This window comes from Procambarus clarkii, chromosome 8 (genome assembly GCF_040958095.1).
Source record: "Procambarus clarkii isolate CNS0578487 chromosome 8, FALCON_Pclarkii_2.0, whole genome shotgun sequence".
Lineage (NCBI taxonomy): Eukaryota > Metazoa > Arthropoda > Malacostraca > Decapoda > Cambaridae > Procambarus > Procambarus clarkii.
In genome coordinates this window covers 315,292-340,054 of record NC_091157.1, presented here as the reverse complement: position 1 = coordinate 340,054, position 24,763 = coordinate 315,292, and the positions used below count along the sequence as shown (strand labels likewise).

Below are 24,763 nucleotides of genomic sequence, written 5' to 3'. Positions count from 1 at the left end.
TGGTAGAAAATGTAACTAACATCCCTAATCTAAGGTACAGAGTATACCTGTAGTGGGTCCTGACCTTACCTATAAACTAAGGCACAGAGTATACCTGTAGTGGGTACGGACCTTACCTAAACTAAGCCACAGAGTATACCTGTAGTGGGTCCTGACCTTACCTAAACTAAGGCACAGAGTATACCTGTAGTGGTTACGAACCTTACCTAAACTAAGGCACAGAGTATACCTGTAGTGGGTACGAACCTTACCTAAACTAAGGCACAGAGTATACCTGTAGTGGGTACGGACCTTTCCTAAACTAAGGCACAGAGTATACCTGTAGTGGTTACGAACCTTACCTAAACTAAGGCACAGAGTATACCTGTAGTGGGTACGAACCTTTCCTAAACTAAGGCACAGAGTATACTTGTAGTGGTTACGAACCTTACCTAAATTAAGGCACAGAGTATACCTGTAGTGGGTACGGACCTTACTTAAACTAAGGTAGAGAGTATACCTGTGGTAGGTAAACCACAGGTACTTTACCTAAACTAAGGTAAAGTAACTTGTGGTAGGTACTGACCTTACCCAAACTAAGGTAGAGCGTATACCTGTGGGCGGTAAACCCCAGGTACTTTACCTAAAATAAGAAAGAGAGTATACGTGTGGTGGGTACTCGCCTTATCAGAGACAAACCATTGTTTCTCGCTCAGCCGCTTTTCAAGGCGCGTCATGAAGGGATCAATGTTGTTAGTGAAGTAATCATCCTTCAGCTGCTTCTGCTCGTCACTCTTGTCTGGGGAGCTGCCACACCAACCATAATTTGTTTTACTTAATAATATATATATATATATATATATATATATATATATATATATATATATATATATATATATATATATATATATATATATATATATATATATATATATATATATAAACTTTAGACACACAACACCCACCAGGGGACTTGAACCCTGGCCACCAAGATGGCAGGTACGCAATTATACCCACTGCACCATACTCAGAGCCCTAAAGAGGTGGGAATTCTGGGGTATTTAACTCCCAAACAACCCATCCTCTCCAGGCAATGGTATAGTGAGGGGCCATTGACGTTTTCCATTAAGCCCTGTTATATGGGAGAACACCTTTGTTTGGGAGTTAAATACCCTAGAATTCCCATCTCTTTAGGGCTCTGAGTGTGGTGCAGTGGGTATAAGTGCGTACCTGCCATCTTGGTGGCCAGGGTTCAAGTCCCCTGGTGGGTGTTGTGTGTCTAAAGTTTATATATATATATATATATATATATATATATATATATATATATATATATATATATATATATATATATATATATATATATATGTCGTACCTAGTAGCCAGAACGCACTTCTCAGCCTACTATGCAAGGCCCGATTTGCCTAATAAGCCAAGTTTTCCTGAATTAATATATTTTCTCAATTTTTTTTCTTATGAAATGATAAACCTACCCATTTCATTATGTATGAGGTCAATTTTTTTTTATTTGAGTTAAAATTAGCGTAGATATATGACCGAACCTAACCAACCCTACCTAATCTAACCTAACCTATCTTTATAGGTTAGGTAGCCGAAAAAGTTAGGTTAGGTTAGGTTAGGTAGTCGAGAAATATTTAATTCATGAAAACTTGGCTTATTAGGCAAATCGGGCCTTGCATAGTAGGCTGAGAAGTGCGTTCTGGCTACTAGGTACGACATATATATATATATATATATATATATATATATATATATATATATATATATATATATATATATATATATATATATATATATATATATATATATATATATATATATATATATATATATATATATATATATGTGTGTGTGTGTGTGTGTTTACTAGTTGTGTTTTTACGGGGGTTGAGCTTTGCTCTTTCGGCCCGCCTCTCAACTGTCAATCAACTGTTTACTAACTACTTTTTTTTTTTTTTTCCCCACACCACACACACACACCCCAGGAAGCAGCCCGTGACAGCTGACTAACTCCCAGGTACCTATTTACTGCTAGGTAACAGGGGCACTTAGGGTGAAAGAAACTTTGCCCATTTGTTTCTGCCTCGTGCGGGAATCGAACCCGCGCCACAGAATTACGAGTCCTGCGCGCTATCCACCAGGCTACAAGGCCCCCTATGTGTGTGTGTGTGTGTGTGTCGTACCTAGTAGCCAGAACGCACTTCTCGGCCTATTATGCAAGGCTCGATTTGCCTATTAGGCCAAGTGATTTTCTTTATTTCCCCCCAAAAAATACAATTGGTGTATTTGAATTATTATTATTATATTATACTAGGAACATAAATTATTGCCTTAGTTATGTTAGTTTAGGTTTGGGTAAGATAAGTTAGGTTAGTTTAGGTTATATATCTACGTTAGTTTAAACTTAAATTAAACAAAATGAACTCATATGAAATAAAATGGATAGCTTTATCATTTCATAAGAAAAAAATTAGAAAAATAAATAAAATTCAGGAAACGTGGTCTATTAGACAAATCGGACCTTGCATAGTTGACCATTTATTTATATATGCGAACAAACTTGAATGGTTCCCAAGCCAATATGCACACCTTAGAGGGATTTAAACCCAGACAGAGAGGATCACAATGCACTGTGGCATATCAAGTACTTTAGCCGCTAGACCACAACTGACTGTTCAAAAGTGTTGGTAGTCGTGGACGATTTCTCCAACACCCGACAGTGTTTGGTGGTCAACTTGGTCACAGATATTTCATTAAATCACCTCATTTGTTGGGGCCACGTGAGCAACACAAATGTAAACCAGCCTGAATGGTTCACAAGCCAAATATACAACCGAAAACTCCACACCCCAGAAGGATTCGAACCCAGACTTTTCGGTTGCATATATGCTTGGGAATCATTCAAGCTTGTTTGCATTTGTGTTGCTAACATGGCCCCAACAAATGATCTCCCTAACCCCTCCCACTCCCTCCTCCCTCCTACTTCTCCCTCATTCCAAACCCCCGCCCATCCCCTCATTCCCTACACCCATCAACTCCCTACTCTCCCTCACTCCCTACTCTCACCAACCCCCTCCCTTCCTATTCCCACCAACTCTTACTCACTCTCTACCCCCACCCACTACCTATCCCCCACCTACTCTTCCCACTCTCTACCCCTACCCACTACCCCCCCTCGCTCTCTATCCCCACCCACTACCCCCTTCACTCTCTACCCCCCTCACCACCTACCCCAACCCACTCCACCTCACTACCTACCCCACCCACTCCCCCTCCCTCCCTACCCCCGACCTCTCCCTTTAACTCCTAACCCCAACCCTCTGCCAACCTCCACCTATTCACTCTCACTCCCTCTCCTCACCCGCTTCCCCTCACTTCCTACTCCCATACAATCTCACTCACTCCTTACCACCACCCACTCCCCCTCACTCTCTACCCCACCCACTCCCCCCCTCACTCCCTACTCCCACCAAATCTGCATCACTTCCTACCCCCATCTATCCCTCACTCCTTACCTTCACCCACTTCCTATCTCTACCCACTCCCGCTCACTCCCTACCGCAACCCACTCTCTCTACCCCACCCACTTCCTCTTATTCCCTACTCCCACCCACTCTCTGCTGCTACCTACCCCACCACAAACATTGAGTACAACTACCAGCTCTGCACAGTTCGGCTCAACAGTTTGTGAACCTCAGCCAGCCTAACTTCACAACTCTTGACATTTTTAAAGTCAATAAAAGGCAATATACCCTCCGTGCCAAATGCTGTGTGCCTCCATTAACAGTTCGAAGACAGTGTCGGCAAGAGCGTCACAAAAAGCAGCTTCCAGGTCATCTTCCGGCACGAGTCCGGCTTTCTTGGCAGCGAAGCGAGCGATGGCCAGTGACTGGGGCAGCGTCTTACCGTCAACAATCAGTACCGGCAATTTGCCTCCTTCCGTAGCTGGACAAACACACGCAAGATAAGGTCATTATGGAGATCATTGTGAACAGTAAAATATAATGTATAACGTTAAAATAAATAGCTTAAGTTAAGATAAAAGTACAAATAACTTCGTGGGTATTTATGTTTGGGGAGTGCAGATGTTCAGCCCTTGAGAGAACGTTTGACACATCACCGACAACATGTTATCATACATACAGATTCGAGAACCGCCATTGAAACCTTGCAACAAGAACACATATGTGATAACATACATCTGATCACAAATGTCATATCATTAATGCAAACACTCAAACGACAAGGCCGAAGGGTACTTATCAACTGGGTGCCAAGTCATGTGGGAATAATAGGAAATGACATTGCAGACGAAGCTGCAAAACTTGCAACTAAGAGAAGAAATGTAGACATTTATATACCACAGACTCTATCACAGATTAAGAAAGTAATTAGAAACAAAGCAAAGCAAAAGATGTACAGTGACCACAACACAGCAGTTGTAACATCAGGATCTGCGGGTTGGTACAAAAATTCAACCAACTACGAACCCCTTAGTTTGATGAAAGGGAGCAGTAGAGCAACAGAAGTACACTTACATCGCATCAGGCTTGGATACCCATGTGTATGGGAAATAGGCTTACAGGCTCCGGAAGATGAGTGGAAATGTCAACACTGTGGAGAAATGCCTGACAGACCACTGGAACATTATTTAACACAGTGCACAGTTACAAACCCATTAAGATTTCAACTTAGATTCCACAGATCAGAAGAAGTTGTTAAACACATATGGCAAAATCTTTCTGAAGCGACCATACGAGTCTTAAATACTCATACTCCGCCCAAGTAAAACAGAAACAAGCAACACTTAGTGGGGCCAGCCAGAGGCTTAGGGCACGTGCAGGAATATCCCTGCAAAAAAAAAAAAAAATGTTTGACACATTTCAAGATCATGTTCATTGTTCAGAGTCTTAGATCACAGGATAATGAAAGTGTCAATAACATATTAAGGTAAATAGAAGAGTTGTGATTCCGTGTTGAATTGAACGTAATGAACTCAGCATGAGGATTACAGTACTGGATCATCTAACTTTGGAGATATTTTATTCAAATATTCAACAACAACAACGATGACAGCTACAACAAGCCGATGGTAGTGAATGACACACCATAATCTTCTCTGAAACAAACATAAGATCAGCAGATAAGTTTAAATGGATCATCTAGGCTGCCCGCACCCACAAAGAACACCGCATTAAGAGCAAATTTGCAGGTAGCAGCGTCATTGTACGGGTGGGTGGAGACAGAGCCATGAAGTTCATCACAGAGAATGAGCAGGCGTATGAAGGTAAGAGTTTAAAGCTGTTGAAAGCAAGTCAATAGATTAGACGGACCAAAATTATTAAGAACTACAGTATTCATGCTGATGTTAGGTATATTCAAGAGCTTCCCCAGACCATCTGGGCCAAGAGCAACATGGGACCTGGGAGAGTGCCAAAAAAATCAAGCAATTGCTCCGTGATTACAGTACCGGGCATAGGGCCATGCAGAGTGGAACTATATATCTGGCAGCTCGTTCTTATGCAGCAAATGCCAACGGAAGATCCACAGAACCTGGCAATGTGATAGCCAAATTAGGTGAGGGTGTTGCACAGCTTTCACGACACTAAACTATGTCTGGAAAAGACTAATGATGGTGTCCCTGAAACACCCAAATGTGTCAACTTCAAGCAATCCCACTATGCCTGGAATCGATATTGCAGAATGAGACCTATTTGGCATTGCCCAACACATTAACCGATTCAGGTTCCAGGTGAATCAGTAAATAGAGGAACCCAGGGTTAGGAGGGCAATCAGGCCTGGGGCATTGGCATGAGCAGTGTAGATCACCACCACCACTTCCCTATCCCTGAGGTCTACCCCACCTCTTTCCCTTGCCAGGAACCCACCCACCCACACTTCAAACCCTACCCATGGTGCCACCCTCCCCCCTCCCCCGTACCAATGAACAAGACCTCTCCACCGTCTCCCATCTACCTCCCCTTCCCTTCCAAGCACTCCAGCCAACACCACTTCCCAAAGAGCCGGCCACCATCCTGACCCCCAGGAGACCGTCACTCTGGCTTGTGTCAACGCAATATTAGACCATATGATACAAGCTCACTCAGTCGTCCACCAAATATTGCAAAAAACAAACGGAACTTGAGAAAGCCCTCTGCCAGATTAAGACGACTCAGGACCAAATCCTAAAAATCCTGCAACAGCAGAGTTCATCAAGTGGAGGTCCAGCAAGCCAGAGTCTGGTGCAAGATGATGCAACACATCTCCTGACTCCAGAGCTTTGTGTTAGATAGAGAAGAACCGCCATCATCAATCTACTGGAACTTAGTGAATCACCACGTGGGAGGCGACGACGGCACCCCGTCATCCATACATTGTCCTTATTCACCTGGTTGTGTGAGCGGGAGGCTGACTGGTAGGTACCCTCTCTGGTCAATTATTCTGGTGTACAGAGTGAGGTAAAATATTATCAAATTCTTGTTCAGTATATCATATATAGTTAAAAATTCAAAGTGGCTCATTCCGGGTAGAAGTTGACACTTACAGGACCCTCGTGACACATGCACGCACACGCACGTACGTATGCATGCACACACGCATGCACATGCAAAACACACACACACACACCTGCCCCCACCAAACCCTCCCTCCCCCCCCACCCCATTCTGACCCTGACACCCCTTCCCCATTCCCATCATGTCCCCCCTCCCACCTTTCCCCCCTATCCCCCCTCCCCCTTCATCCCATACCCTCCCTATCCTTCCTCCCCCCTCACCCCGTGTCCTCCATGTCCCCCCTATCTCCTTAACCCCCACCCTACCTGTCCCCCCTTCCCTTAAACCCCCACCCCCATCCCAAAATCCTCTGAGACCCTGCAAACCACCTCACAGATCCTCTCACCCACGGAACAGCTTCCCACATTAGCAGAATGCTCGCCAAGAAAGGGACATGAAAATGAACAGAAGAAAGTGAGCTTCAAGGCGATGTACACTAACATAGATGGGATTTCAAATAAAACAAGTGAACTTGGAGAATGGGCACTAGAAGAAAACCCAGATATAATAGCACTCACAGAAACTAAGTTAACGAAAATCATAACAAACGCAGTGTTTCCACAGGGCTACTATGTAGTGAGGAAAGAGAGAGAAGGGAGAGGAGGAGGTGGTGTAGCTTTGCTACTAAGGGAAGGTTGGAGTTTTGAAGAGATGGTAATTCAGAACTGTGAAGGTTTCAGTGACTACATATCAGGCACCATAGCAACTGGAGGACAGAAAATTATAGTAGTAGTGATATATAACCCCCCAACGAATGTCAGAAGACCCAGACAGGAATATGATAGAAACAACTTGACCACCATCAATATAATAGAGAGAGCAGCTTCTGTGGCTAGCAGGAACGGATCCTGGACCTAGATTCAGGAAGCTCTGTGTATTTCTTCGTAAGTGGGTTTGCTACGAAGGTTCCTAAGTGCGCCCTAAGAAGATGCTTAGGTGCGATTCAATAAGGTATACTTAGGAAGAAAATTGTTGGTTCACCTGCGTGCCGATAGAGGTCACTACTGTGTTTCGTTTGGCCAATCAGAGAGCAGCAACATTCTTCATATTGAAGATTTAGCGCTGGCTTATCGGAGCTCTACTGCCTCCTATTTACGTCGAATTTTCTTATAAAATTAGTATATTTCGAAGTAAAATAATGTTTTTTCAACTTCTACAGCCAGCACCGACATTGTAGTAAACAAATATGTTACATTTGTTGTTTACCTACGTAATTCTAAGAGATACTGTGTAGCTGTCCTTGTTGCTCGGAAGATGCGCTGACAATTATTGTATATATTTACTGAATTTACCCAAGGGCCACTAACTATCTAGTGGCCTCGAAGAGGACAGAAAGCCGGCGGCTTGTTAAAGGGCCCGTCAATTGTCTTAATGATATTTTTTAGCTGGAATTTGGCATTTACGGTTTCAGCGGGTAGGCGGTTCCATTTGTTTATAGCCCTCTTGGTGGAAAAAAACATCTGTTTTCAGTCCTACTAGAGAGAACATACTCTCCAACACTATATCTGTGATTGTCCTGTTATCAGTGACTTCATACCAAATGGTATGAGGTATTTTGAGCTCTGTAATTACCTCATACACTCAGGAATATTGGAAGATATTCTTGTGCTGCACCCAGATTTTGCCAGTGGAGGCTAATAGATCAGCATTAAGTATTTTGTTCTCTCCTAATTCCATGTATGACTGGCCATCCTGTGAGGTGAGGATGTTGGGTGAGCTGGTAGCTGGTTTTTGATCTACACTGTGTGGTCCTTTATACAGAATAGGGAAGCAGCACATTGCTGTGTATACCTAAACATGTTTAAAAATACATTGTTTGAGAGGAGTCTTGTAGAAACTTGTAAGAGTAATTATAATATAATGTTTCCATGATTCAGTGCTTACCTCTTGTGAAAATTGCTTAGAGTTGTTTAGTCAGAGTTGATTTGTTTTTTGTACTGAGGCTGGTATTTTCTAAATTGATTCCATGTACAGTATGTCTAACCATCCTGTGAGATGGGATTATTAGATAAACTTATAGCTAGTTTTGTATCTACACTGTGTAATATTCCATATAGAATAGGGTAGCAGCACATTGCTGTGTATACCTAATCTTCTTAATAAAAAAAATCAGTAATAAAGATTTTAAATTATAGTTTGTATTATTACAAATACAGTACTGTATTATCCTTATTAAATCATGTTGACCATGGATCATTAAGATCTCATGTTGATATGTAATACAAGTCATATTTCTTTTGAACTGCTAATCCATGCTAATCATTCATTAAATTGTGCATTATGTCTCAATTTTTCACTTCCTTGGATATACTGTACAGTACAAAAAGATAGGATAAAAATAAACCAGTAATATTTCTTTCATTATATTTTTCATTTAAATAACTGCATCAATATTTTTACAGCTGACAGGATTTGTTTTCCCATACAGGTGCATTATTTGTTAAAAAAAATTGGGTTTATTGTTGCACACAATGGTGCTACATAGCCTTCCCAGCTTGGTGCCTTCTTTTAATACTTACTGATTAAAAAATAAATAATAAATACATTTTATTCAGGAAAAGTACATACAGTTGATTTACAAACATAATGTTGGATTTATAGGCAGAGCTAGTACATACAATACCTAAAGCCACTAATACTCATAGCATTTCGGGCAAGGTGTGGGGGGAAAAAAACACAGACTAAAACTTAATAGTAATCGGGATTAGGTATAAATTGTGTTGAAAGAAGGAATAAAAAATACAAAAAGGGGGTTAATATAGCATAAATCAGCAATTGCACATGTTGGTGAACAGCGTTGTTTAAAAAATAGCAAGACATGGGTTGACATTTAGGAGGTAAGTTAGGTTACATGGAGTTAATTAGGCAGTACTTGGTTTAACTCTTAAACTGGTTGAGAGAGGTACAGCCTTTGACATGATTCGGGAGGTCATTCCACATTCTGGGTCCCTTGATTTGTAGAGCACTTCTAGTTTGGTTACACACAGCCAAATTGAGTAACAGGAAGAGATCTTGGACACAAATTTGTTCCATGCTAAATGTAGAGGAATCAGTTGAGTATTCCTCAAATAAAATAAGTTGCCTCAGCTTATAAGGTAAATAAAATAAGCATTTCTCAAATAAGTAGCTGCCTCACCTCACTGCCTTACTGCTACATAGCCTTCCCGGCATGGTGCCTTCTTTTGATAATTACTTGTTCCACACCCAAATTGTATAACAGGAAGAGGTCTTGGACCCCTACTTCCCTCTCTCTTTTTTAATAATCTATATAGTCATAATTATAGCTTTAAGTATTCAATGAATAAAGTTTTTGACATTTTTACCCTTTTCCTTACCTAACATCATTTGTGCAGCATATTTTTATTTTATGTCTCACCCAGATTTAATTTCAAAATAAAACCAAACTAAATAAATTAGAAATGGGTATGTATAGCTAAGGTACACCCTTACTACTAGGTGAACAGGGGCATTTGGTGATAGTAAATGATCCCATCAGGCAGGGCTCATCACCTTCTCTCATATTTCATGTTCACCAGTGTTTATTTACTTAATAACTACTGGTATAATATCTTACTATTATAAAACTAATTCTACTATCATCAAACACATATTTACTTCAAGTTTCAAGCAGAGAATGCATATATAACTAACACAAAGGACTCCTCTTCACTAGATTCACCAGCTATAATATTTTGGTCATGTTCCAATATCATAAATCGATCCCAGTGTTATGTAGTAGAGAAAAAATGACTTATATCCAGTTTACGTAAAGCTACGAGTGGTCGAAACCACACTTAAATCCCGGAATGAACTTACGAAGGTTTTTCCACTTAGGGTAGTTTATTGAATACGGACGTAGCCGCCACGAAGGCGCTAAGACGGAAAACGCTCTTAGCTAAGAGGAAAAACCTTCGTAAGTACCTTCCTGAATCCGGCCCCAGACTTCTAATCATGGGAGACTTCAACCATGGGAAGATAGATTAGGGGAACAGAGACCCACATGGAGGCCCAGACACAGGAGAGCTAAGCTGCTGGATGTGGCAACAAGAAACTTTCTAAGTCAACACGTCAAGGGACCGACAAGAATGAGAGGAGGGGATGAACCAGCCTTGCTTGATCTGATATTTACCCTAAATGAGTCGGATATAAGGGAAGTTAAGTTGGAAGCCCCCTTGGGAATGAGTGATCATAGTGTATTGAGCTTTGAGTACCTGGTTGAGCTGGGAATTATCACCCCCCAAAAAAGAACTGGGAACCAAAGGGCTGGCGTACCGAAAGGGAAACTATGAGGAAATTAATAAATTCCTATGGGATATACACTGGGACACAGAACTCGGAACCAAGTCCGTACAAGAAATGATGGACTATGTCACCCAAAAATGTCAGGAGGCTGTAAGCAGGTTTGTCCCATCCCAACAGGAAAAAACAGAGAAGCAAAGGAAGAATCCGTGGTTTAATAAGGAATGTATGAAAGCAAAGGAGCTGAACAAAAGGGCATGGAGGAACTTCCGTAATAACAGAACACCAGAAAGTAGAGAGAGATACCAGAGAACCAGGAACGAGTATGTCAGTGTGAGAAGAGCAGCTGAGAAAAGGTATGAAAATGATATAGCTAATAAAGCCAAGACCGAACCAAAGTTACTACACAGTCACATCAGGAGGAAGACAACAGTGAAGGAACAGGTGATGAAACTTAGGGTGGGCGAGGACAGGTACACAGAGAATGACAAAGAGGTGTGTGAAGAACTCAACAAAAGGTTCCAGGAGGTCTTTACAATAGAACAGGGAGATGTCGCGGCGCTAGAAGAGGTGGCAGCAAACCAGGTGACCTTGGATAGGTTCGAAATTACAAGAGATGAGGTCAAGAAGCACCTATTGGAGCTGGATGTGAGAAACGCTGTTGGGCCAGATGGAATCTCGCCATGGGTATTGAAAGAGTGTGCAGGAGCACTTTGCCTACCACTCTCCATAGTGTATAGTAGGTCACTGGAAACGGGGGACCTACCAGAAATATGGAAGACTGCTAATGTAGTACCAATATACAAAAAGGGTGACAGACAAGAGGCACTGAACTACAGGCCAGTGTCCTTAACTTGTATACCATGCAATGTGATGGAGAAGATTGTGAGAAAAAACCTAGTAACACATCTGGAGAGAAGAGACTTCGTGACAACGCATCAACATGGGTTCAGGGAGGGTAAATCTTGCCTTACAGGCTTGATAGAATTCTACGATCAGGTGACAAAGATTAAACAAGAAAGAGAAGGGTGGGTGGACTGCATTTTTTTGGACTTTTGGGAAGCCTTTGACACAGTACCCCATAAAAGGTTGATGCATAAGCTGGAGAAACAGGCAGGAGTAACTGGTAGGGCGCTCCAGTGGATAAGGGAGTACCTGAACAATAGGAAGCAGAGAGTTACAGTGAAGGGAGAGACCTCAGACTGGCGTGAAGTCACCAGTGGAGTCCCACAGGGCTCTGTACTTGGACCTATCCTGTTTCTGATATACGTAAATGATCTCCCAGAGGGTATAGACTCATTCCTCTCAATGTTTGCTGACGACACCAAAATTATGAGAAGGATTAAGACAGAAGAGGACAGCTTGAGGCTTCAAGAAGACCTGGACAAGCTGCAGGAATGGTCGAACAAATGGCTGTTAGAGTTTAATCCAAGCAAATGTAATGTAATGAAGATAGGGGTAGGAAGCAGGAGACCAGATACAAGTTATCATTTGGGAGATGAAATATTTCAGGAGTCAGAGAGAGAGAAAGACCTGGGGGTTGATATCTCGCCAGACCTGTCCCATGAAGCTCATATCAAGCGAAATTAAACCTCACTTCGCTGGAAGACAGAAGAGTTAGGGGGGGACATGATCACCACATTCAAGATTCTGAAGGGAATTGATAGGGTAGATAAAGACAGGCTATTTAACACAAGGGGCACACGCACAAGGGGACACAGGTGGAAACTGAGTGCCCAAATGAGCCTCAGAGATATTAGAAAGAACATTTTTAGTGTCAGAGTGGTTGACAAATGGAATGCATTAGGAAGTGATGTGGTGGAGGCTGACTCCATACACAGTTTCAAGTGTAGATATGATAGAGCCCAATAAGCTTAGGAATCTGTACACCTGTTGATTGACGGTTGAGAGGCGGGACCAAAGAGCCAGAGCTCAACCCCTCCAAACACAACTAGGTGAGTACACACACTCACACACACACACACACACCCACACACATACACACACACACACACACACACACACACACACACACAACCACATATATATCCACACACTTCTGGATATAAGTTAACAAATGGAAACGAACCTCAAGGGAAATATTTGGCTCATGTGGGAACTAGTTTCTGGCACCCAAGTGTGAAAAAAACACTACGCCCTACACCGGAGAACTACCTCCCCTTCTCTCACCCCCCCACCACCCCCCACCATAGCACCAACAGTACACACACAGCCTCTCTCTCTCTCTCTCTCTCTCTCTCTCTCTCTCTCTCTCTCTCTCTCTCTCTCTCTCTCTCTCTCTTTCCTCCTTCTCTCTTTCCTCCTTCTCTCTCTATCTCTCTCTCTCTTTCTCTCTCTCTCTCTCTCTTTCTCTCTCTCTCTCTCTCTCTCTCTCTCTCTCTCTCTCTCTCTCTCTCTCTCTCTCTCTCTCTCTCTCTCTCTCTCTCTCTCTCTCTCTCTCTCTCTCTCTCTCTCTCTCTCTCTCTCTCTCTCTCTCTCTCTCTCTCATAGGGAAAACATGGCAGGGACACAAACTCGGGGTGACAAACGCAGGAGGACTATCACGGCTGGAACAAACTCAGAGGATGGAGTTGAACAGGAAGCCTGGATGAAGGGAGTATTCCAGCACATGTGGAATGAATTAAGTGAAGGACTGAGGGTAATGAGGGAGACAGTAGCCAACCTGCAAGATGATCTAAGGGCAGCAAAGGAGGAGATAAGATGCCTGAAGGAGACTCCTCCGCAATACCAGGCACAAACCGTATCTCAGGGAGATGGGAATGCTACTGTGGAAGGGACCTCCACAACACAGCTCTCATTTGCTGAAATGCTTCAGGGCTCTTAAAAAGATCCCTGAAGCTAGGTCCGCAGTTAGGGAAGTTGCCATGGAAGTGGCTTCCTCTCAGGAAGCAGCAAGATGTACTAGTCGGCTGATAGAGAGAAAAAGAGCAGTAGTAGTAGCAGGCATTAAAGAGCAAACAGTGACCAGCCCAAAGGAGTGGAGAGACTAGGACAAAAACATAGTTACCGAGATCCTTAAAGAGGTAAGGATGGAGGGAACTTACCAAAATGTTGAAAAGGTTTCCAGGTTTGGAAAGTACAACAAGGACAGAGACCGAATGATAAAGGTGGTATTCATGAGCGAGATCACAAAAGAGGAACTGTTAGCAAGGAAGAGCAGTCTAGTAAATGTACAGAAGTTCAAAAAAGTATTCCTGCAGAGGGATATGACAAAGGAAGAGAGAAGGCAGGCAGCAGATACAAGGAAAGAGCGCAGGGAGAGAGAAAGGGATCAGAGAACCACAACCCCAAACCCTACAATCCCAGAGGAGAGTGGGGAACCCTCCTCAAACAGTGCAACAGCCGGAGCACCACCCCCACATTCTACCCAACAGACACCCAACCTGCCCCATCCCCTGTCAGCCCCCCCACTAAGTACCCTCATAGGGCACCCTCCCCCCCACCCAACCCCCTACTCCCAATCACCCCCTCCTCCAACTCACCCCTCTCCCCAGGACCTCAATTCTCCCCCATCACCTAAGCCCTCCCTTCTCCCACATGCCCTCCCGTCTCTCCCACCTCCAAGCTCTCCGTTCTCCCCCACCCCCCTAAGCCCCCCACTTTCCCCTACCCCACCTAAGCCTTCCCCTCTCCACCACTCCCCTAAACCCTCCCCTCTTCCTCACCCACCTCAGCCTTCCCTTCCCCCCCCCCCAACGCCCCCCAAGCCTTTCCCCTTTTTCTGCCTCCCCAAGCCCCCCTTTCTCCCCGATCCCCCCAAGCCTCTCCTTCCCCCATGCTCCCCCAACCCTCCCCCTCTCACCCCCTCCCAAACCCTCCCCTTCTCACTCTCCCCCTCTTACTCTCCCCCTCTCACCCCCCCTACTTTCCCCCTCTCACCCCCCTACCCTCCCCCTTTTACCCACCCCCCAAGCCCTTCCTCCTCCACCAGTCTCCCTGCACCACATCCTCCCAGCTCCCGCTCACCCCAGATCCCACAGATATCCCCCCCACCCCTGAGGAGATACAGAAGAGAGTCAGTTTCAAGGTAATGTACTCGAACATAGATGGGATCACAAGCTAGGCAAGTGAACTAAGAGAAAGAGCACAGGAAGTGAACCCAGATGTAATCGGACTCGCTGAAACCAAACTCGCAGGAATCATAACGAATGCCGTGTTTCCCCAGGAGTACACAGTAATAAGGAGAGGGAAGGTAGGGGAGGAGGCAGAGTGGCCCTACTCATGAGACAGGAATGCAGTTTTAAGGAGATAGCTATCCTTGGCTGTGAGGATTTCAGAGACTACATAGCAGGCACCATAACAATGGGAGGACCAAGAATAGTAGTAGCAGTAATATACAACCCTCCACCAAATGACAGAAGACCCAGTCAAGAGTATGAAAACAACAACATGGCAGTTAACACTATAATTGAGAAGGCAGCCTCTGCTGCATGTAGAAATTGATCCCACCTGCTCATCATGGGCGACTTCAATCACGGAAGGATTGACTGGGAGAACAAGGAACCGCATGGAGGCAAGGATACATGGAGAGCCAAACTATTGGAGGTGGTGACTAGAAACTTTTTAACCCAGCATATCAGAGAACCCACAAGGATGAGAGGAAATGACGAACCAGCGAGACTCGACCTAGTCTTCACTCTGAACGACTCCATTATAAGAGAAATCGGTTTTGAGGACCCAGTAGGAATGAGCGACCACAGTGTCCTGGTGTTTGAGTACCTGATTGAAGAAGGATTATTGAACTCGAGGAGGGATACCGAAAACAAAAGGTTGCCATACCGAAAGGGAAACTATGACGGGATAAGAAAATTCCTAACAGATATAGCATGGGAAACAGAGCTCAGGGGAAAGATGGCCCAAGGCATGATGGACTACATCACGCAGAAATGCAAGGAAGCAGCAAACAAGTTTGTCCCAGTCCAAAAGGAAAACAGTGAGATGAAGATGAGAAACCCATGGTTTAATCAGAGATGTAGGCTAGCTAAGCAGCAAAGTAAAAGTGCATGGAGAAACTATAGGACTAACAGGACACTGGAGAGCAGAGAAAGATACCAGAGTGCAAGGAATGAATATGTCAGGATGAGAAGAGAGGCAGAAAGACAATATGAAAATGACATCGCAAGCAAGGCAAAGACTCAGCCTAAATTGCTGCATAGCCACATCAGGAGAAAAACAACAGTAAAGGAACAGGTTATGAAATTAAGGATAGGGGCAGAAGGATTCACTACAAACGACAAGGAAGTGTGTGAGGAACTGAATAAGAATTTCCAGGTCTTCACCTTAGAACAAGGAGAAATTCCAGAGATAAGAGAGGGAATAGTTAACCAGGAACCACTGGATGAGTTTGAGATTACCAGCGGGGAAGTACGGAAGTGTTTACTAGAGTTGGATGTGACAAAGGATATAAGTCCAGATGGAATCTCTCCTTGGATACTAAAGGAAGGAGCAGAAGAACTGTGCCTGCCACTCTCCATAGTGTATAACAAATCACTAGCAACAGGGGAACTGGCAGAAATTTTTAAAGCAGCTAACGTAGTCCCGATAGACAAGAAAGGGGATAGACAGGAGGCACTGAACTACAGGCCAGTGTTCCTAACCTGCATACCATGCAAGCTGATGGAGAAGTTTGTGCGAAGGAAGCTAGTGGAACATCTGGAGCGAAAGAACTTTGTAACACAGCATCAACATGGGTTCAAGAATGGCAGGTCCTGCCTCACAGGGTTACTTGAATTCTACGACCAGGCAAGAAATAGAAGGGTGGGCAGATTGCATATTTTTGGATTGTCAGAAAGCCTTTGATACAGTGCCACACAAGAGGCTAGTAAAAAAGTTGGAGATGCAGGCTGGAGTGAAAGGGAAGGTACTCCATTTGATAATGGACTACCTAAGCAACAGGAGACAACGAGTCAGTGTGAGGGGTGAGGTCTCAGATTAGCGAGACGTTACAAGTGGAGTCCCGCAGGGGTCAGTCCTTGGACCTATACTGTTTCTGATATATGTAAATGATCTCCCAGAGGGTATAGACTCGTTTCTCTCAATGTTTGCTGATGATACAAAAATTATGAGGAGGATTGAAACAAAGAATGATAGTAGGAGGCTACAAGATGACCTAGATAGACTGAGTGAATGGTCCAACAAATGGCTGTTGAAGTTCAACCCGAGTAAATGCAAAGTAATGAAACTAGGCAGTGGAAACAGGAGGCCAGACACAGGATACAGAATAGGAGATGAAGTACTTAATGAAACGGACAGAGAGAAAGATCTAGGAGTTGATATTACACCAAACCTCTCTCCTGAAGCCCACATAAAAAGAATAACGTCTGCGGCATATGCGGGGCTGGCTAACATCAGAACAGCGTTCAGGAACCTGTGTAAGGAATTATTCAGAATCTTGTACACCACATATGTAAGACGAATCCTAGAGCATGCGGCCCCAGCATGGAGCCCGTACCTTGTCAAGCACACGACAAAGCTGGAAAAAGTTCAGAGGTATGCTACTAGACTAGTCCCAGAACTAAGAGGCATGGGTTACGAGGAAAGGCTGCGGGAAATGCACTTTACGACACTGGAAGACAGAAGAGTAAGGGGAGACATGATCACAACCTACAAAATCCTCAGGGGAATCGACCGGGTAAACAAGGATACACTATTCAACACTCGTGGTACGCGAATAAGGGGACACAGGTGGAAACTGAGTACCCACACGAGCCACAGGGACGTTAGAAGGAACTTTTTCAGTGTCAGAGTTGTTAACGCATGGAATGCATTTGGCAGTGATGTGGTGGAGGCTGACTCTATACACAGTTTCAAATGTAGATATGATAGAGCCCAGTAGGCTCAGGAATCTGTACACCAATTGATTGACTGTTGAGGGGCAGGACCAAAGAGCCAAAGCTCAACCCCCGCAAGCACAAATAGGTGAGTACACATACAGCAAACACACTTACATATAAACAAACAAACGCACAAGAAAAACCAGGACGTTTTTTTTCCTCAGCCAGGGAAAATGATGGAGGGACATCACTACACACATGGACAGGGGGAGAATGGTGGATACTACCTTTAAATGGCTCAACCAGACATTAGGGGGATTCGGCAGAGACCTGCATAAATGCAATTATTAATACAGATCCAAAGGAGTGAGTTAGAGGAAGCCAGAGAGAAGATAAAGGGACTCAGGGAAAATCAGAATTCAAACCAGTATAGAGTATGCAACCTCCTGGAAACAGGGAACGAAGCTGATGGAAGGCTCCTTCCAGGGGGGACTCTCTTTTGCAGAATACTGCAGAACAGCCCAAGTGCCAAGGCCGCTTTAGATGCAGCAGCTATGATAGCAGCTACCTCACAGGAAGCTGCAAAATGCGCTGAACAAATGCTGGAAAGGAAACGAGCAATTATAGTTGTAGGAGTACAGGAACCAGAGGGATCCAATCGGGAGGAGTGGAGAAGGAGGGACCGAACAACTATGACAGAGATCTTGGAGGGACTGGATATGGAAGATCCAAATGGCAACATAGAGAAGGTTTTCAGGCTGGGCATCAACAAGAAGGAAAGGAAACGATTGATAAAGGTAGTGCTCACGAACGAGGCAACAAAGGAAAAAATCCTATCCAGGAAGAGCAGACTTGTGAGGCTAGGGGGGGATACGATTACGTCTTTCTGCAAATGGACATGACAAGGGAGGAGAGAAGGAAAGCTGCAGAAGCAAGAAGGAGATGCAGAGAAAGGGGTGGGGATATGGGAGCCACAGGACTCAGCTCAGTGTCTCAAGGAACCTCAGAAGGGAGTGGGAATCCCCCCACCAGCAGGCCAGCACCCCCAGGGAAGATTGTAACAGAAGCCTCCCACCAACAAACCCCTCAGCCATCCCCCACCAACCACCTGCACCTCCGCAGACAGTAAAGTCCCCCTTCAGACCATGCCCCCAAGTTCCCTGACAGCAGACCCCCCATGTTCCCCCCCCATACCCCTTTTCTTCTCCAACCCCTACCACCCTCGCTGTTCCTACACCTCATGCCCTTCCCTGTTTCTCCAACCTGTGCCCTTCCCAGTTTCCCCACCACAAGCTCTCCTCCCTACCCCACCCCCTCCCTCCCCTCCCCAACCCCTAACCTCCCTGTCAACCCACCCCAGTCTACTCTGCATACCCCAACCCGTGACAACCCACCACATGCCCCTCCAGGTCCCCCATCCCATGCCCCAACTAACCCCCAACCCTGGATCCCCTTAGCCACATCACGTCAGACCCCCCTATTCCCCCCTGTTCCAGATCCTCCCAGCCCCCCTCACACCCCAGACCCCCCAGGTTCTCCTTCCTAGGTTCACCCATCCCAGACATCCCTTGCCCCCCAACTCCAGTGGAATCAACAGAAACTGAGTATGGACAGAAGAAAGTCAGCTTCAAGGTCATGTACTCGAACATAGATGAGATTACAAACAAGGCCAGTGAACTTAGGGAAAGAACACAAGATGTAAACCCAGATGTAATTAGACTCACAGAAACAAAACTCTCAGAAATCATAACGAAGGGGAGGGGGGGGTTTCACCAGGACTACACTGTAATAAGAAAAGAGAGGGAATGAAGGGGAGGAGGCGGAGTGGCTCTACTGATGAGAAAGGAATGGAGTTTCGAGGAGATGATTATTCCAGGCTGCGAAGGGTTCAGAGACTTCATCACAGGCACCATGACGATGGGAGGACCAAGAGTAGTAGTAGCAGTGATATATAACCCACCACCAAATGAAAGAAGACCCAGGCAAGAGTATGACAGAAACAACATAGCAGTTAACATTATCATTGAGAGAGTAGCCGCTGCTGCCTGTAGAAATCGATCCCATCTGCTCATCATGGGGGACTTTAATCATGGAAGGATAGACTGGGAAAAACAAAGAACCACATGGAGGTGAGGAAACATGGAGAGCGAAACTGCTGGAGGTGACGACTAGAAACTTTTTAAGTCAGCATGTCAAGGGTCTCACGAGAATGAGAGGCAATGATGAACCAGCAAGACTCGACTTAGTATTCACTCTGAACGATTCAAACATAAGGAAAATTGATCATGAAGCCCCCGTGGGTATGAGTGATCACAGTGTACTGTTTTCTGAGTATCAGGTCGAAGAAGGGTTAATATACTCAAGGAAGGGATCAGAAAGCAAGAGGCCGGCATTCCGGAAGGGAAACTATGAGATGAGAAAATTCCTAACTGAAATAGCTTGGGAAACAGAGCTCAGAGGAAAAACGGTTCAAGACGTGATGGACTACATCACACAGAAGTGTAAGGAGGCAGCAGACAAGTTCGTCCCAGTCCAAAAGGAAAAACATGAAATGGAGATGAGAAGCCCATGGTTTAATCAGAGTTGCAAGCTAGCAAAGCAGCTAAGTAAAAGGGCATGGAGAAACTATAGAAACAACAGAACACTAGAGAGCAGAGAAAGATACCAGAGCGCCAGGAATGAATACGTCAGGGTGAGAAGAGAGGTAGAGAGGCAATATGAAAATGACTTAGCAAGCAGGGCAAAGAATCAACCCAAACTGCTGCATAGCCACATCAGGAGGAAAACAACAGTGAAGGAACAGGTAATGAAACTGAGGATAGGGGCAGAAAGATTCACTACAAATGACAAGGAAGTGTGTGAGGAACTCAATAAGAAATTCCAGGAAGTCTTCACACCTGAGCAAGGAGAAGCCTCAGAGATAAGGAAGGGAACATCAACCCAGACACCACCAGGTGAGTTTGTGATTACCAAATCTAGCACCTGCTAGATTTGGACGTGACAAAGGCTATAGACCCGGATGGAATCTCACCATGGATTCTAAAGGAAGGAGCAGAAGCTCTGTGCCTACCACTCTCCATAGTGTACAAGAAGTCACTGGTAACAGGTGAACTGCCAAAAATTTGGAAGACGGCCAATGTGGTCCCAATATACAAGAAAGGTGATAGGCAGGAGGCACTGAACTACAGGCCAGTGTCCCTAACTTGCATTCCATGCAAGATGATGGAAAAGATTGTGCGAAAAAAGCTAGTGGAACATCTGGAGCAAAGGAACTTTGTAACACAACATGAGCATGGGTTCAGAGATGGCAAATCATGCCTAACAGGATTAATTGAGTTTTATGACCAGGCAACAAAGATCAGACAAGAGAGAGAGGGCTGGGCAGACTGCATATTTCTGGACTGCCAGAAAGCTTTTGACACAGTACCACATAAGAGACTAGTGCACAAACTAGAGATGCAGGCAGGAGTGAAAGGGAAGGTATTCCACTGGGTAAGAGAGTACCTAAGCAACAGGACACAGCGAGTCACCGTGAGGGGTGAGGTCTCGGAGTGGCGGGGAGTCACCAGTGGAGTCCCACAGGGATCAGTCCTTGGACCAATACTGTTTCTGATATATGTAAATGATCTCCCAGAAGGAATTGACTCCTTCCTCTCGATGTTTGCTGATGATGCAAAAATTATGAGGAGGATCAGGACAGAGGAGGATAGTATTAGGTTACAAGATGACCTAGACGAACTGAAGGAATGGTCCGACAAATGGCTACTAAAGTTCAACCCAAGTAAATGTAAGGTAATGAAACTAGGAGGAGGAACTAAGAGGCCAGTCACTGGATACCGAATGGGAGATGAAGTCCTTCACGAAACGGACAGAGAGAAAGATCTGGGAGTTGATATCACACCAAACCTGTCTCCCGAAGCCCACATCAAAAGAATAACATCAGCGGCCTATGCGAGGCTGGCTAACATCAGAACTGCTTTCAGAAACCTGTGTAAGGAATCCTTCAGAACCTTGTATACCACATATGTAAGGCCAATCCTGGAGTATGTGTCCCCCAGCATGGAGCCCGTATCTAGTCAAGCACAAGACGAAGCTGGAAAAAGTTCAGAGGTATGCCACTAGGCTAGTCCCAGAACTAAGAGGCATGAGATATGAGGACAGACTACGTAAACTGCACCTCACGTCGCTAGAAGACAGAAGAGCTAGGGGAGACATGATCACCACATACAAAATTCTCAGGGGAATTGACAGGGTGGACAAGGATGGATTATTTAACACGGGTGGCACACGCACAAGGGGACACAGGATGAAGCTGAGTACCCAAATGAGCCACAGAGAGTGTGGAACTCTGGACCCCCTCAAGAAGGAGTCTTAAGCTCCACACTATTTGACATACTTATGAACGCCATTGCAAGTATTGAAATTCCGGAAGGAACACAACAAGTGGGGTATGCAGATGATGTCCTAATACAGGCCAAACCTTGGGAAAAATTAAACAGTCCATTGACCTCCTTGTAAGGAAATGTGTTGAACTCGGTTTCACTCTCTCTTCATAAACAAGACAAAAGCATAGTCTCATCACAAGCGCGGAGATAATGAAGAACTACAAGTTAATGATGTAAAACTTGAGTGGGTTGACTATTATCGGTGCCTTAGTGTCACTGTCGGCTCTAACAAGGGGGAAGAAAGAGCACCTCAACCAATTTATAGTAACATGTAAAATTCGACTTAGGGCACTGAAAGCTGTGACCTGGAATGGCCATGGAGCATCTATTGCCGTTTTTTAAATGATGTACGAAATGTGTGCTCCTTCGTAAACTATGGCACACCAGTTTTGTGGACTCGTTCCCAAAGTGTGATGAACAAATTTGAAAGCAACCAAAAGGAAGCCATGACACTCATTCTTGAAGTCCCAAGAACTGCCAAAACATCTAATCTACGGGAGGAGTTCTCTCTCTCTCGACTGTTAAAAAGCATAATTAAGGAAATGAATGCGGAGCTTGCAATTAAGATAGCCAGAGATCCCCCTTACAAAGATATTGCCAAGAAAAAACTGAGTTCTTTGCTATTTAGAAGGAAACAGGAAAATAAAAAAACTGGCATCACAGATCAGTCTGCTGCCTCGAAGAACTTCACCTGTTTGAGCAAGCCCGTGAGCTTATGCTTGAGAGAGATTACCTCCCTGGGAGGATGACCCATGTAGGATTATCATCAATTAAATGATAACGAAAAAGTCTAACATGATACCAAAGGTAATGTGGCACAGGTATCTTTAGGGAATTTATAAAGAATTTATTAAGCCGGAAATGAATTAGATCTAATATACACTGATGGGTCATCTAATCCTGTAAATGGAATGGCTGGTGCCGCATACAATGTAAATAGGAATAATGTCTTCCAACGCAAAAACGAAGAAAAAGCTCGCATTGAGAACTATGCCTCTTCAATGCAAGCGAAGCTAACTGCCATTGTTATGGCGTTCGTATTTCTTGAACGAAGAACTAATGGTGCAGTGATCTACACTGATACACAAGCAGCGCTACAGAGCCTTAGTAAAAACGGGCACAAAATTTTGCGATAGTCGCTGAAATCAAGAGAGTTGTGAGAGTACTAACCAATCAGGGAAAAGGCGTAGAATTTCTGTGGATTCCCTCCCATGTTGGAATCTGTGGAAATGAACGAGCAGATGTGCTGGCTGCTGTAGGCGCTAAAGGAGACCATATGGAATACTACATATTCAAGACTCTTCTACTAATTAGAGGTATTATCAGGCAATATCATCGTGACAAGGTAACTGAGGAAAGGAGTATAGAAGAACAAGTCAGTGAATCTGTACGCTGGAACAATATGGTTGCTGCTGGCAATTCCAATCTATTTGGACGAAGAGGAGGTGGCCACGGGAGAGAATCAGTAATATTAAGAACTCGTCTTGGATACAAATATCCGTGGAGATTTAGAATAGAAACAACAGTTGAGCAGAGCAGTTGCAGAATCTGTAGCGAGAGTGATGGACACCGCATTGACCACTACCTGAGAGAATGTGAACATCTAAGAGTCATTTGAAATATGGGTAGAATAATAAACCCCAGAAATATGGGTAGAATAATAAACCCCAGAAATATGGGTAGAATAATAAACCCCACATTGTTTGAGTTAGAAAAACACTATTTGTCAAATATAGCAACTGTTCTAAGAGATTCCCCCCCTTTTGTACCAGCACAATAACGAAAGATTTTTAAAGGTTGACAATGTCAATCTTCTTGTTTGAGAAGCTGTTCACTTGAGATATTTAAGCTCGTGCCAGTCTTGGTTCAAGTGACAGGATGGACAACCCAACAAGTTTTCTTGCAGTTGGGGGGTATTGAACATGCTGCTATGACTGAATGTCCACTCACAGGATGAGTGCCTCTGCCCAATAAATTCGCCCCACAGGGAAAAATTTAAACTGTATACTTAATTCATGGATATTCTAGGTTTGGGAAATGCATGTTCAGCTCTCGATATAACGTTTGACAATTCTCTAGATCATGCTCATTATCCAGAGTTATAGATCACAGGATATAGAAAGTGTCAATATCATTTTAAGGTAAATAAAAGGGTTGTGATACAGGGTTGAAATGAACATAATGAACTCAACATGAGTCTTATAGTACTGGAACATCTAACTTTTCAGATATTTAATTCAACTTTTTGTTGGATATATTTTGTTTGTCATAGTTCAGTTAAATGCTGCTAAACTAATGACAAATACTAAATTAAAACTCACTTTTCTTCCTCTCCGGCCAGTCCTCCTTCTCGATGCGCTCGTCAGTGAAGGGGATGCCGCCATAGGCGAAGATCCACCTGACCAGCTCGGCGCGGCCCGCGGTGTTGAAGTAGACCAGTTTGTACTCCGGCATGGTGGTGTTGTTGTGGTCCTGTTAACGGGAGAGAACAACAGTTGAGGGTCTGTACGTCAGCCCGTGGTGGTTGTGGGTGGGGGGGGGGTGCACGTCAGCCCGTGGTGGTTGTGGGGGGGGGTGTGCACGTCAGACCGTGATGGTTGTGGGTGGGGGGGGGGGGTCTGCACGTCAGCCCGTGGTGGTTGTGGGTGGGGGGTGGTCTGCACGTCAGCCCGTGGTGGTTGTGGGTGGGGGGGGTCTGCACGTCAGCCCATGGTGGTTGTGGGTGGGGGGG

The 24,763-nt window shown here is 44.5% G+C and overlaps 1 protein-coding gene across 1 annotated transcript; it reads right to left on the bottom strand.

Moving 5' to 3' along the window:
- Positions 1-560: 560 nt before the first annotated feature.
- Positions 561-24,501, bottom strand: LOC138361656 (hematopoietic prostaglandin D synthase-like). The gene is made up of 3 exons (XM_069320868.1): positions 24,354-24,501; positions 3,753-3,945; positions 561-786 (listed from the first exon to the last, which is right to left on the bottom strand). The coding sequence occupies exons 1-3, from the start codon at positions 24,484-24,486 to the stop codon at positions 576-578; spliced, it is 537 nt and encodes a 178-aa protein (XP_069176969.1). The 5' UTR covers positions 24,487-24,501; the 3' UTR covers positions 561-575.
- Positions 24,502-24,763: the final 262 nt, after the last annotated feature.